The sequence below is a fragment of the Hyla sarda genome, chromosome 2, assembly GCF_029499605.1.
Source record: "Hyla sarda isolate aHylSar1 chromosome 2, aHylSar1.hap1, whole genome shotgun sequence".
NCBI lineage: Eukaryota > Metazoa > Chordata > Amphibia > Anura > Hylidae > Hyla > Hyla sarda.
The window spans coordinates 30612048-30627738 of NC_079190.1; the positions used below are offsets into that span (position 1 = coordinate 30612048).

Below are 15691 nucleotides of genomic sequence, written 5' to 3' on the forward strand. Positions count from 1 at the left end.
TAGGTCAAATAAAGTCGTTTGAAGAGATAGCCCATAAGTGTGTGGGGGGAAGACAATCAGAAACATTGTTTTTTACAAATAAGTAACACAGATCATAAAGCAATAAAAGGAGAGATTGGAGATTTCAGGGATTCTATATATAAGAAAAGTTTAATTAGACTATTTCCTTATGCGAAGTTGCTGTCTGGGCATGCTGGGAGTTGTGGTTCTGCAGCGGTTGGGGGTTCACAGCTTGAAGACCACTGCTATAGAGGGTGCAAATGTATCTGAGCCCTGGAACTCAAATAATGTGAAATATGAGATGATCAAAATGGAGCCCCTGCACTAATTACTTGGGTTCTGGGGTCTGTAAGGTCCATAGTAAAAACATCAGGTTCTGTCTATAGCAGATACTAAATCATGGCAGCTCAAAGAAACAAGCAGTCATTCTGACATGTCACATGTGATGTCATAGACAGCTGGAGTCCTGACATTCTACTGACAGCCGCCCGAGCCTTCAGTCAGTTCCAGTGCGATTAGTGAGAATAGTGAGATTAGCGTCTTCTTCTTCTACTTGTCTGAAATGGAGCTAAAAGGACTGGGGTTCGTCCCCCTCCTGTTGGCGTTTTGGTGTGCGGCCTGGCTTGCCACCAGCTACATCATGAAGGTCGTCCTCGGCCATGCAGCCTCGCCACTGATGAGCATCAGGTAAGACAAACAAGCATATGATTCTTATTTCATGGGTTGGGAGTGAGGAAATATCCATAATAACATTGGTTTCTTTTCCTTCACAGTGACGTGGGAAATTTCTTTCCCGAAAGCATATTATTCAGAATTGGATTCATAGGGACGTCCATTGGCACTTTGGTACTAACCTTTCTTATTTATAAGTATATGGTTATGCATACTGAAGAGTTCAGGGGTCATCAGGTCCTGATCCAGAGGATCCTGCTGGCCATTGTGTGGGCCTCCTGTTTTTCCACAGCTGTTATGCATGTATTGTCCCCCGAAGAATATCCCAGGATACACTTTGTCAGCACGATAATTTCCATTACATGTGAAGCCTTATACTACCTTGGGCAGTCCATCCAGATGTATAAATTACCAGGAGCAAAAAAAGTCATCCACCATAGTAGATGCACCTGCTGTGGCCTGACTTTTGTCTGTGTAATTTTCTATTTTGGATATGAAACATTAAAGGAATTATTCTATAATGATGAAGACTGGGACGAGATCCGTGAAATCCCCATCATAATCATCGAGTGGGTGATGCTTCTACTGATCCTGATAAACATCGTGACCTATTATTCCACCATGCAGAGGTTATTGTTGACCGTCTCCAGAAACAGCTGCACACTCTCTCTTAGAGTAAAAATTGATGACTTCGGGGTGTAGACCACCACGTGGGCCATCAAGTGGACTTCTGGGAGAGATACTGCACAGGACACGGAAAACATCTAAAGAAGAATAACTGGGGGACTACATATGGTGCCAGTAATTATGACACAATAATATGAGCTGGTGATATTACCTATACAAAAAAAAAATAAAAAAAATAATAAAAAAATATTGGTGTGTGAAGTGTAATACCTAGTTAGAAAAACAGAATCAAATTCATCATTATAACCCCCCTCTGCATTACCCTGTTTATTATTTTTCAAGCAAGCACTTTGTTCTAATTCGTCCACTCTCTGGCGTGCTCCTTGTATAAGGGGTTTGGGATACCCTTTTTGTTTTAAACAATCCTCCAGGTTATCTAGTTGTTGTAGGTATTTTTGTGTGGAAGAACAATTCCTTCGGATTCTTTTCATTTGACCGAATGGAATGTTCTTCTTCCATTATTTAAGATGGCAACTGTTAAAGTCGAGGTATCTGTTTGCATCCACCTCCTTAAAATAGTTGGCAGTATGCGAACAGCCATCCTGAATATAGATATTTAAATCCAGGAACTCACATTTTTTGGGGGACTGATGCAGCGCTGCCTTTGGATATCTCTGGCTCTGCCATAGCGCTTTTTTTGAGGGGGCGTGTCGGCTGCCCCTTCGTCTGGTGGTCAACACTAGTGTTGCTCGCAAATATTCGCAATGCGCGAATTCGCGAATATTCACCAATATAGCACTATATATTCGAAATTATGAATATTGTTTTTTTTTTCACAGTACACATCACAGTGATCATCCCTCTCTGCTTCCAGCTTGTGTGGTGTAAAGAAGGCTCTAATACTGCTGTGTGAGACTGGCGTACAAATTTTCGCATATGGGAAAATTTGCATATGCAAATTTCCGTTTATGCTAATTTTTCACATATGGTAACTTTCGCCAATGCAAATTTTTGTTTATGATAATTTTTGCTTATGCGAAAATATAACGCGAATATTCCAAATATGCAAATTAAGTGAATATATGACGAATATTCGTCCATATATTCGCGAAATATTGCGAATTCGAATATGGCCTATGCCGCTCAACACTAATAATGACCCCACATAAAAATTTACTATATACTTGTCCCCACAAATGAATTTACTGACCCCCATATATATGAATGTATACTATATACTGACCCCCATATATATGAATGTATACTATATACTGACCCCCATATATATGAATGTATAGTATATACTGACCCCCATATATGAATGTATACTATATACTGACCCCATATATATGAATGTATACTATATACTGACCCCCATATATATGAATGTATACTATATACTGACCCCCATATATATGAATGTATACTATATACTGACCCCCATATATATGAATGTATACTATATACTGACCGCCATATATATGAATGTATACTATATACTGACCCCCATATATATGAATGTATACTATATACTGACCCCCATATATATGAATGTATACTATATACTGACCCCCATATGTATGAATGTATACTATATACTGACCCCCATATATATGAATGTATACTATATACTGACCCCATATATATATTAATGTATACTATATACTGACCACACATGAATGTATACTATATACTGATCCCCATATATATGAATGTATACTATATACTGACCCCCATATATATTAATGTATACTATATACTGACCACACATGAATGTATACTATATACTGACCCCCATATATATGAATGTATACTATATACTGACCCCCATATATATGAATGTATACTATATACTGACCCCCATATATATGAATGTATACTGTATACTGACCCCATATATATGAATGTATACTATATACTGACCCCCATATATATGAATGTATACTATATACTGACCCCCATATATATGAATGTATACTATATACTGACCCCCATATATATGAATGTATACTATATACTGACCCCCATATATATGAATGTATACTATATACTGACCACATATATATGAATGTATACTATATACTGACCCCCATATATATTAATGTATACTATATACTGACCACACATGAATGTATACTATATACTGACCCCCATATATATGAATGTATACTATATACTGACCCCCATATATATGAATGTATACTATATACTGACCCCCATATATATGAATGTATACTGTATACTGACCCCATATATATGAATGTATACTATATACTGACCCCCATATATATGAATGTATACTATATACTGACCCCCATATATATGAATGTATACTATATACTGACCACACTTGTGGCACTTGTAGTCCGCTGCAGGCATCCTCCATTGTATGCATTTTTATGCTGGGGATCGCCCCTAGCAACGGACTACAAGGGCAGGATCTGCTCCCCCAGTATAAATGCACAACCGCATTTGGGGTTGAGCACCTCCAGCCATTTGAGACCACGTTTTTTGTTATTTGTTTAAATTTTATATTTGGAGGTGTGTAAACTCCAACATTAATGCGCCTTGAATATCTACAAGGCAGCATTAAGGTAGCACCTGTGAGGCCAGGCACCCATATTAGCCAACTCAGGTGGGGCTTGCAGCTTGCCTCCCTCCTCCCATTGCATGTGTGCTCAGTCACGCTGGAGGGTATCTGGGAGGAAGTTGTGAGTCAACCGAATGCTGCCGTAATTGCCCACTGGCCCCTGTTCTGTTTATCAAGCACAGGTAGGACTAGCGTTAGGTCTCGCACAAATTTGAGAAACCTTGGCGTTGGTGTGCGGGCTCTGGTGTGTCCTTCATATAAGGATACTGTCACGATGCCGGCTGGCAGGTAGTGGATCCTCTGTGCCAGAGAGGGATTGGCGTGGACCGTGCTAGTGGATCGGTTCTAAGCCACTACTGGTTTTCACCAGAGCCCGCCGCAAAGCGGGATGGTCTTGCTGCGGCGGTAGTGACCAGGTCGTATCCACTAGCAACGGCTCACCTCTCTGGCTGCTGAAGATAGGCGCGGTACAAGGGAGTAGGCAGAAGCAAGGTCGGACGTAGCAGAAGGTCGGGGCAGGCAGCAAGGATCGTAGTCAGGGGCAACGGCAGAAGGTCTGGAACACAGGCTAGGAACACACAAGGAACGCTTTCACTGGCACAATGGCAACAAGATCCGGCAAGGGAGTGCAGGGGAAGTGAGGTGATATAGGGAAGTGCACAGGTGAACACACTAATTGTAACCACTGCGCCAATCAGCGGCGCAGTGGCCCTTTAAATCGCAGAGACCCGGCGCGCGCGCGCCCTAGGGAGCGGGGCCGCGCGCGCCGGGACAGAACAGACGGAGAGCGAGTCAGGTACGGGAGCCGGGGTGCGCATCGCGAGCGGGCGCTACCCGCATCGCGAATCGCATCCCGGCTGGCAGCGGAATCGCAGCGCCCCGGGTCAGAGGATGTGACCGGAGCGCTGCAGCGGGGAGAGTGAAGCGAGCGCTCCGGGGAGGAGCGGGGACCCGGAGCGCTCGGCGTAACAGTACCCCCCCCCTTGGGTCTCCCCCTCTTCTTAGAGCCTGAGAACCTGAGGAGCAGACTTTTGTCTAGGATGTTGTCCTCAGGTTCCCAGGATCTCTCTTCAGGACCACAACCCTCCCAGTCCACTAAAAAAAAAGTTTTACCTCTGACCTTTTTGGAAGCTAAGATCTCTTTGACAGAGAAGATGTCCGAGGAGCCGGAAACAGGAGTGGGAGGAACAGATTTGGGAGAAAAACGGTTGAGGATGAGTGGTTTGAGAAGAGAGACGTGAAAGGCATTAGGGATACGAAGAGAAGGAGGAAGAAGAAGTTTATAAGAGACAGGATTAATTTGACACAAAATTTTGAAAGGACCAAGATAGCGTGGTCCCAACTTGTAGCTAGGGACACGGAAGCGGACATATTTAGCGGAGAGCCATACCTTGTCTCCAGGGGAAAAAACGGGAGGAGCTCTTCTTTTCTTATCCGCGAACTTCTTCATGCGTGATGAAGCCTGTAAGAGAGAATCTTGGGTCTCTCTCCATATGATGGAAAGGTCACGAGAAATTTCATCCACAGCGGGCAGACCAGAGGGCAAGGGAGTAGGGAGGGGGGGAAGAGGGTGACGGCCGTACACCACGAAAAATGGGGATTTGGAGGAAGATTCAGAGACCCTGAAGTTATACGAGAATTCGGCCCATGGGAGGAGATCTGCCCAGTCATCCTGGCGGGAGGAAACAAAATGTCGCAAATAATCACCCAAGATCTGGTTAATTCTTTCTACTTGTCCATTGGACTGGGGATGATATGCAGAAGAAAAATTTAATTTAATCTTGAGTTGTTTACAGAGAGCCCTCCAGAATTTAGACACGAATTGGACGCCTCTATCCGAGACAATCTGCGTAGGCAACCCGTGAAGACGAAAAATGTGTACAAAAAATTGTTTAGCCAACTGAGGCGCAGAAGGAAGACCAGGAAGAGGGATGAAATGTGCCATTTTGGAGAATCGATCAACGACCACCCAAATAACAGTGTTGCCACGGGAAGGGGGTAAATCAGTAATAAAATCCATACCAATCAGAGACCAAGGCTGTTCGGGGACAGGCAGAGGATGAAGAAAACCAGCGGGCTTCTGGCGAGGAGTCTTATCCCGGGCACAGATAGTGCAGGCTCGCACAAAGTCCACAACATCCGTCTCCAGAGTCGGCCACCAATAGAAGCGGGAGATGAGTTGCACAGATTTCTTGATGCCCGCATGACCTGCGAGATGGGAGGAGTGACCCCATTTGAGGATTCCGAGGCGTTGGCGTGGAGAAACAAAGGTCTTTCCTGGAGGAGTCTGCCTGATGGAGGCAGGAGAAGTGGAGATCAGGCAGTCAGGTGGAATGATGTGTTGCGGAGAGAGTTCAACTTCTGAGGCATCCGAGGAACGAGAGAGAGCATCGGCCCTAATGTTCTTATCGGCAGGACGAAAGTGAATCTCAAAATTAAATCGGGCAAAGAACAGAGACCACCGGGCCTGGCGAGGATTCAGCCGTTGGGCAGACTGGAGGTAGGAGAGGTTCTTGTGGTCGGTGTAGATAATAACAGGAAAACTTGATCCCTCCAGCAGATGCCTCCATTCCTCAAGTGCTAATTTAATGGCTAGAAGCTCTCGATCCCCGATGGAGTAGTTCCTCTCCGCTGGAGAGAAGGTCCTAGAGAAAAAACCACAAGTGACAGCATGCCCGGAAGAATTTTTTTGTAGAAGAACAGCTCCAGCTCCCACTGAGGAGGCATCAACCTCCAATAGGAAGGGTTTGGAAGGGTCAGGTCTGGAGAGGACGGGAGCCGAAGAAAAGGCAGACTTGAGTCGTTTAAAGGCGTCTTCTGCTTGAGGAGGCCAGGACTTGGGATCAGCATTTTTTTTGGTTAAAGCCACGATAGGAGCCACAATGGTAGAAAAATGTGGAATAAATTGCCTGTAATAATTGGCGAACCCCAAAAAGCGTTGGATAGCACGGAGTCCGGAGGGGCGTGGCCAATCTAAGACGGCAGAGAGTTTGTCTGGATCCATCCGTAGTCCCTGGCCAGAGACCAAATATCCTAGAAAAGGAAGAGATTGGCATTCAAACAGACATTTCTCAATTTTGGCATAGAGTTGATTGTCACGAAGTCTCTGAAGAACCATACGGACATGCTGGCGGTGTTCTTCTAGATTGGCAGAAAAAATTAGGATATCGTCCAGATATACAACAACACAGGAGTATAACAGATCACGAAAAATTTCATTGACAAAGTCTTGGAAGACGGCAGGGGCGTTGCACAGGCCAAAGGGCATGACCAGATACTCAAAGTGTCCATCTCTGGTGTTAAATGCCGTTTTCCACTCATCCCCCTCTCTGATGCGCCTCTTAAGTCCAATTTAGTAAAGATGTGGGCACCTTGGAGGCGATCAAAGAGTTCAGAGATGAGGGGTAAGGGATAGCGGTTCTTAACCGTGATTTTATTAAGACCGCGGTAGTCAATGCAAGGACGTAGGGAGCCATCTTTTTTGGACACAAAGAAAAATCCGGCTCCGGCAGGAGAGGAGGATTTACGGATAAAGCCCTTTTTTAGATTCTCCTGGACGTATTCAGACATGGCAAGAGTCTCTGGGGCAGAGAGAGGATAAATTCTGCCCCGGGGTGGAGTAGTGCCCGGGAGGAGGTCGATAGGACAATCATAAGGCCTGTGAGGAGGTAGAGTCTCAGCTTGTTTTTTGCAGAAAACATCCGCGAAGTCCATATAGGCCTTAGGGAGACCGGTTACTGGAGGAACCACAGAGTTACGGCAAGGGTTACTGGGAACCGGTTTTAGACAGTTCTTGGAACAAGAGGACCCCCAACTCTTGATCTCCCCAGTGGACCAATCCAGGGTTGGGGAATGAAGTTGAAGCCAGGGAAGTCCAAGGAGAATTTCCGAGGTGCAATTGGGAAGGACCAAAAGTTCAATCCTCTCGTGATGAGATCCGATGCTCATAAGAAGGGGCTCCGTGCGGAAACGTATGGTACAGTCCAATCTTTCATTATTTACACAATTGATGTAGAGGGGTCTGGCGAGACTGGTCACCGGGATGTTGAACCTGTTGACGAGAGAGGCCAAAATAAAATTTCCTGCAGATCCAGAGTCCAAGAAGGCCACAGTAGAGAAGGAGAAGGCAGAGGCAGACATCCGCACAGGCACAGTAAGACGTGGAGAAGCAGAGTAGACATCAAGGACTGTCTCACCTTTGTGCGGAGTCAGCGTACGTCTTTCCAGGCGGGGAGGACGGATAGGACAATCCCTCAGGAAGTGTTCGGTACTAGCACAGTACAGGCAGAGGTTCTCCATACGGCGTCGTGTCCTCTCTTGAGGTGTCAGGCGAGACCGGTCGACCTGCATAGCCTCCACGGCGGGAGGCACAGGAAAAGATTGCAGGGGACCAGAGGAGAGAGGAGCCGAGGAGAAGAAACGCCTCGTGCGAACAGAGTCCATATCTTGGCGGAGTTCCTGACGCCTTTCGGAAAAACGCATGTCAATGCGAGTGGCTAGGTGAATAAGTTCATGTAGATTAGCAGGAATTTCTCGTGCGGCCAGAACATCTTTAATGTTGCTGGATAGGCCTTTTTTGAAGGTCGCGCAGAGGGCCTCATTATTCCAGGACAATTCTGAAGCAAGAGTACGGAATTGTACGGCATACTCGCCAACGGAAGAATTACCCTGGACCAGGTTCAACAGGGCAGTCTCAGCAGAAGAGGCTCGGGCAGGTTCCTCAAAGACACTTCGGATTTCCGAGAAGAAGGAGTGTACAGAGGCAGTGACGGGGTCATTGCGGTCCCAGAGCGGTGTGGCCCATGACAGGGCTTTTCCGGACAGAAGGCTGACTACGAAAGCCACCTTAGACCTTTCAGTGGGAAACAGGTCCGACATCATCTCCAGATGCAGGGAACATTGGGAAAGAAAGCCACGGCAGAACTTAGAGTCCCCATTAAATTTATCCGGCAAGGATAGGCGTAGCCCAGGAGCGGCCACTCGCTGCGGAGGAGGTGCAGGAGCTGGCGGAGGAGATGACTGCTGAAGCTGTGGTAGTAACTGTTGTAGCATAACGGTCAGTTGAGACAGCTGTTGGCCTTGTTGCGCTATCTGTTGTGACTGCTGGGCGACCACCGTGGTGAGGTCAGCGACAACTGGCAGAGGAACTTCAGCGGGATCCATGGCCGGATCTACTGTCACGATGCCGGCTGGCAGGTAGTGGATCCTCTGTGCCAGAGAGGGATTGGCGTGGACCGTGCTAGTGGATCGGTTCTAAGCCACTACTGGTTTTCACCAGAGCCCGCCGCAAAGCGGGATGGTCTTGCTGCGGCGGTAGTGACCAGGTCGTATCCACTAGCAACGGCTCACCTCTCTGGCTGCTGAAGATAGGCGCGGTACAAGGGAGTAGGCAGAAGCAAGGTCGGACGTAGCAGAAGGTCGGGGCAGGCAGCAAGGATCGTAGTCAGGGGCAACGGCAGAAGGTCTGGAACACAGGCTAGGAACACACAAGGAACGCTTTCACTGGCACAATGGCAACAAGATCCGGCAAGGGAGTGCAGGGGAAGTGAGGTGATATAGGGAAGTGCACAGGTGAACACACTAATTGGAACCACTGCGCCAATCAGCGGCGCAGTGGCCCTTTAAATCGCAGAGACCCGGCGCGCGCGCGCCCTAGGGAGCGGGGCCGCGCGCGCCGGGACAGAACAGACGGAGAGCGAGTCAGGTACGGGAGCCGGGGTGCGCATCGCGAGCGGGCGCTACCCGCATCGCGAATCGCATCCCGGCTGGCAGCGGAATCGCAGCGCCCCGGGTCAGAGGATGTGACCGGAGCGCTGCAGCGGGGAGAGTGAAGCGAGCGCTCCGGGGAGGAGCGGGGACCCGGAGCGCTCGGCGTAACAGATACACTGGCGAATGTCTCAATTTTAACATCAGTGTTGAGGGATAGCCAATGTATTGTTTACATCTACCACAGTAGTGCACCCATATTCCTGTATTGTATCCCATATATATGAATGTATGCTATATACCAGTGTTTCCCAACCTTTTTCGGGTCGGGGCACACCTTGGAAAAAAAATTTCCACGGGGAACCGCTACCGAGGTTGACGAGCAAGGAAAAAAAAAAAAAAAAGGATAAAACGGTAAAAAACGCAATGCACTATATCTATTTATCAGTGAGTATGTAGTTTAAAGTGCTGCTTTATACAGCAACTCACCAATGACGTCTTCTCTAATTTGCATCGTTGCCTTCTCTTCTCCATCTGATCTGGGCCATCATCACGATTTCTTCCACCCACAATTCTTCACCGTTAAACCTGCAAAACAAACCTATTAGGCGCCAAACTTTTTTTTTTTTTTTTTTTTTTACATGGGTGACAGAGGGGTGTAGAAGAGTGGACATGGGTGACAGAGGGGTGGACATGGGTGACAGAGGGGTGTAGAGGAGTGGAAATGGGTGACATAGGGGTGTAGAGGGGTGGACATGGGTGACAGAGGGGTTTAGAGGGGTGTAGAGGAGTGTACAGAGGGGTGTAGAGAGGGGTGTAGAGAAGCGTACATGGGTGACAGTGGTGTAGAGGAGCGTACATGGGTGACAGGGGTGTAGAGGAGCATACATGGGTGACAGGGGTGTAGAGGAGCATACATGGGTTACAGGGGTGTAGAGGAGCATACATGGGTGACAGGGGTGTAGAGGAGCATACATGGGTGACAGGGGTGTAGAGGAGCATACATGGGTGACAGGGGTGTAGAGGAACATACATGGGTGACAGGGGTGTAGAGGAGCATACATGGGTGACAGGGGTGTAGAGGAGCGTACATGGGTGACAGGGGTGTAGAGGAGTGTACAGAGGGGTTTAGAGGAGTGTACATGAGTGACAGATGGGTGTACATGGGTGACAGAGGGGTGTAGAGGAGTGACAGATGGGTGTACATGGGTGACAGAGGGGTGTAGAGGAGTGTACATGGGTGACAGATGGGTGTACATGGGTGACAGAGGGGTGTAGAGGAGTGTACATGGGTGACAGAGGGGTATAGAGGAGTGTACATGAGTGACAGAGGGGTATAGAGGAGTGTACATGGGTGACAGATGGGTGTACATGGGTGACAGAGGGGTGTAGAGGAGTGTACATGGGTGACAGATGGGTGTACATGGGTGACAGAAGGGTGTAGAGGAGTGTACATGGGTGAAAGAGGGGTGTAGAGGAGTGTACATGGGTGACAGATGGGTGTACATGGGTGACAGAGGGGTGTAGAGGAGTGTACATGAGTGACAGAGGGGTGCAGAAGAGTGTACATGGGTGACAGGGGTGTAGAGGAGTGTACATGGGTGACAGAGGAGTGCAGAAGAGTGTACATGGGTGACAGGGGTGTAGAGGAGTGTATATGGGTGACAGGGGTGTAGAGGAGCATACATGGGTGAAAGGGGTGTAGAGGAATGTACAAAGGGGTGTATAGGAGCATACATGGGTGACAGGGGTGTAGAGGAGTGTACATGGGTGACAGAGGGGTAGAGAGGAGTGTATATGGGTGACAGAGGGGTGTTGAGGAGTGTACATGGGTGACAGAGGAGTGTACATGTGTGATAGATGGGTGTACATGGGTGACAGAGGGGTGTAGAGGAGCGTACATGGGTGACAAAGGTGTGTAGAGAAGTGTACATGGGTGACAGAGGGGTGTAGAGGAGTGTACATGGGTGATAGATGGGTGTAGAGGAGTGTACATGGGTGACAGAGGGGTGTAGAGGAGTGTACATGGGTGATAGATGGGTGTAGAGGAGTGTACATGGGTGACAGAGGGGTAGAGAGGAGTGCATATGGGTGACAGAGGGGTATAGAGGAGTGTACATGGGTGACAGAGGGGTGTAGAGGAGTGTACATGGGTGATAGATGGGTGTAGAGGAGTGAACATGGGTGATAGATGGGTGTAGAGGAGTGTACATGGGTGACAGAGGGGTAGAGAGGAGTGTACATGGGTGACAGAGGGGTGTAGAGGAGTGTACATGGGTGACAGAGGGGTGTAGAGGAGTGTACATGGGTGACAGAGGGGTGTAGAGGAGTGTACATGGGTGACAGAGGGGTGTAGAGGAGTGTACGCATAGGCGTGCGCAGTCTATTGCATTAGGGTGTGCACCCTAAAGCACAAACTCATGCCGCACACGCGTGTGTGTGTTTATATAGATATATATATATATATATATATATATAAATGTCCCAAAAAATACAGCACTACTTTACCACAGTAGGCGGGTGCCAGCTCCTCAGGCTCGATCACAGCCAATTGATAACTTCAAAAATGGTGCGGCACTCCAAATATCCAAAAAATAACTATTTATTCCACATGTCAAACAGTGCGACGTTTCAGCCCCTCTTGCTTGCATGCACACATACATAAACAGACCTACACTCATATAAATATCAATACAAACAAAATGAAAAACTTTATTAAAACTTTTTTGGGGATTGGAGGCTTTTTTTTTAGATTGGAGGCTCCATTATACATACACTGTACAGCAATCATACCTCCATTATACATACACTGTACAGCAATCATACATTCATTATACATACACTGTACAGCAATCATACATTCATCATACATACACTGTACAGCAATCATACATCCATTATACATACACTGTACAGCAATCATACATTCATTATACATACACTGTACAGCAATCATACCTCCATTATACATACACTGTACAGCAATCATACCTCCATTATACATACACTGTACAGCAAGCATACCTCCATTATACATACACTGTACAGCAATCATACCTCCATTATACATACACTGTACAGCAATCATACCTCCATTATACATACACTGTACAGCAATCATACCTCCATTATACATACACTGTACAGCAATCATACATCCATTATACATACACTGTACAGCAATCATACATCCATTATACATACACTGTACAGCAATCATACCTCCATTATACATACACTGTACAGCAATCATACCTCCATTATACATACACTGTACAGCAATCATATATTCAGTATACATACACTGTACAGCAATCATACCTCCATTATACATACACTGTACAGCAATCATACCTCCATTATACATACACTGTACAGCAATCATACATTCATTATACATACACTGTACAGCAATCATACCTCCATTATACATACACTGTACAGCAATCATACCTCCATTATACATACACTGTACAGCAATCATACATTCAGTATACATACAATGTACAGCAATCATACCTCCATTATACATACACTGTACAGCAATCATACATTCATTATACATACACTGTACAGCAATCATACATCCATTATACATACACTGTACAGCAATCATACATTCATTATACATACACTGTACAGCAATTATACATCCATTATACATACACTGTACAGCAAGCATACATTCATTATACATACAGTCTGACTGTACAGCAATCATACATCCATTATACATACACTGTACAGCAATCATACATTCATTATACATACACTGTACAGCAATCATACATCCATTATACATACACTGTGTCTGTACAGCAATTATACATCCATTATACATACACTGTACAGCAATCATACATTCATTATACATACACTGTACAGCAATCATACATCCATTATACATACACTGTACAGCAATCATACCTCCATTATACATACACTGTGACTGTACAGCAATCATACATCCATTATACATACACTGTACAGCAATCATACATCCATTATACATACACTGACTGTACAGCAATCATACATCCATTATACATACACTGTGACTGTACAGCAATCATACATCCATTATACATACACTGTACAGCAAGCGTACATCCATTATACATACACTGTACAGCAAGCGTACCTCCATTATACATACACTGTACACCAATCATACCTCCATTATACATACACTGTGACTGTACAGCAATCATACATCCATTATACATACACTGTGACTGTACAGCAATCATACATCCATCATACACACTGTATACGATACGGTCTGAACATGACCCTATCATTATCCACATATAAAGTTACGTCTAGAAAATTTATTTTTTCTTTATTCAACTGTACAGTGAACTGTAGATTTAGATCATTATTGTTAATATAATGAACAAATTGTTCAAACTGACTGTCTGTACCCTTCCATACCATGAGTAGGTCGTCTATATAACGCCCTACCCATTGTATGCACTCAAGAAAAGGATTATTTTCTGTAAAAATATAATTAATTTCCCAAAATATCATATACAAATTTGCCAACGATGGCGAGTACTTAGCCCCCATCGGAGCTCCCCTGGCCTGAAGGAAAAACTTCTCATCAAACATGAAAAAATTGTGATTTAATAAAAAATCTACTGCCAATACGAGAAATTCCTTCAGGACAGGGGAGTATGTACTGAATTGATCTAAACAAAAAATGAGTGCATCCAATCCTTTATTCCATGGTATGGAAGGGTACAGAGCGACTACATCACATGTCACCCAAGTGTAACTTTTATCCCATTGCATATTTTCTAGCATCATGATTGTGTGCCCCGTGTCTTTTATATACGTTGGGGTGATTTTAGTTAGGGATTGGAGGTGAAAATCCACCCACTCGCCCAACCTTTCCACAAGGGACCCTATACCCGCCACAATAGGTCTTAAAGGTGGGGGGAAGAGTCCCTTGTGGACCTTGGGCAATGAGTGAAACACAGGGACTGTCGGATTTTCTACATACAGGAATTTTTCCAATTTCTCAGTTAAGACACCCATCTCCACCCCCTCTTTCAGTACCTTTTTTAATTTACATTTTATCCATTGTGTCGGATTTTCCTTTAATTTTCTATAGATGCTCACATTTTCCAACATTTCGAGGTTCAATTTGGCATAGAGATCAGCATCGAGAACTATGATATTGCCCCCCTTGTCAGCATTGTACGTCCAATACCATTTTTCTAGATGAAATGAAAAAACTTAATCAAAGAATGAGTGAAAGGGGCTATACAAAAAATTATCTAGACATAGCTAACAAGCGAGCACATGATAGAGATAGGAACACTCTGGTAACAAGTAAAAATAAAAATGAGAATGAGAACAAAAACTCTGTTAAAAAGAAAAAACCCACGTTCGTAACTGCATATAGTGCACAGTTTTCTACTATTAAACAAATTGTAACTAAATACCTACCGGTTCTAGAAGTAGATACAGTATTGAGAGAAGTCATCACGGGTGGTATTAATGTAACCCCTAGAAGAGGCCAAACATTGGGGTCAGTACTTTCACCCAGCTTATTTAGCAGTAAACCCAAGTCTGAACAGGGCAATATAAATTGGCTGAAATATAAAGGAAATGTGGGCTGTGGACACGGCAGATGTATAACATGCAATTATATGGAAAAAACAGACCATTTTACATCTTATACTACTAACATATCATATCCAATATTAAGCTACATAAATTGTAGTACGGAATATGTAGTATATCTTGCAGCCTGCACACAATGCAGACTGCAATATGTTGGATCTACTAGTAACCAATTAAAAGTCCGTGTCCGCAGACATATTTCAGATACCAAGGGTATGAAGGTAGGGGTATCTGCCTTAACCAAACATTTTAGTGAGTCTCATGGAGATAATACTGATACCCTGACCGTCAAAGGCATAGAGAGGGTTAAAAAACACCCAAGAGGGGGAGATCTTAGAAAACACTTGCTAAACAGGGAAACTTTCTGGATGTTTTGTTTGAAAACGATACATCCAGGTGGATTGAATCGGAGATTGGATTTAATCACTGTTTATTAAAATTACTACTTATTGGGTTCACAGTATA

General features: G+C 45.0%; 2 protein-coding genes across 4 annotated transcripts in view; one reads left to right on the top strand and one right to left on the bottom strand.

Annotated features, from left to right (window-relative positions):
* VSTM5 (V-set and transmembrane domain containing 5) overlaps window positions 1-15691 on the bottom strand; it is a 182814-nt gene that overhangs the window by 85346 nt on the left and 81777 nt on the right. The gene's annotated exons all lie outside the window — the stretch shown is intronic.
* Window positions 124-1505, top strand: LOC130358338 (uncharacterized). Its single transcript, XM_056561474.1, has 2 exons — window positions 124-687; window positions 774-1505. Exons 1-2 carry the CDS (start codon window positions 563-565, stop codon window positions 1372-1374), a joined length of 726 nt encoding a protein of 241 aa, XP_056417449.1. The 5' UTR covers window positions 124-562; the 3' UTR covers window positions 1375-1505.

What these genes read in the sequence shown, in the direction of transcription:
- LOC130358338 (XM_056561474.1), top strand. Translation starts at nt 563, where the DNA reads ATGGAGCTAAAAGGACTGGGGTTCGTCCCCCTCCTGTTGGCGTTTTGG. An exon ending in TCGCCACTGATGAGCATCAG is followed by an intron (nt 688 to 773) that starts GTAAGACAAACA and finishes TTTCCTTCACAG; the next exon opens with TGACGTGGGAAATTTCTTTC.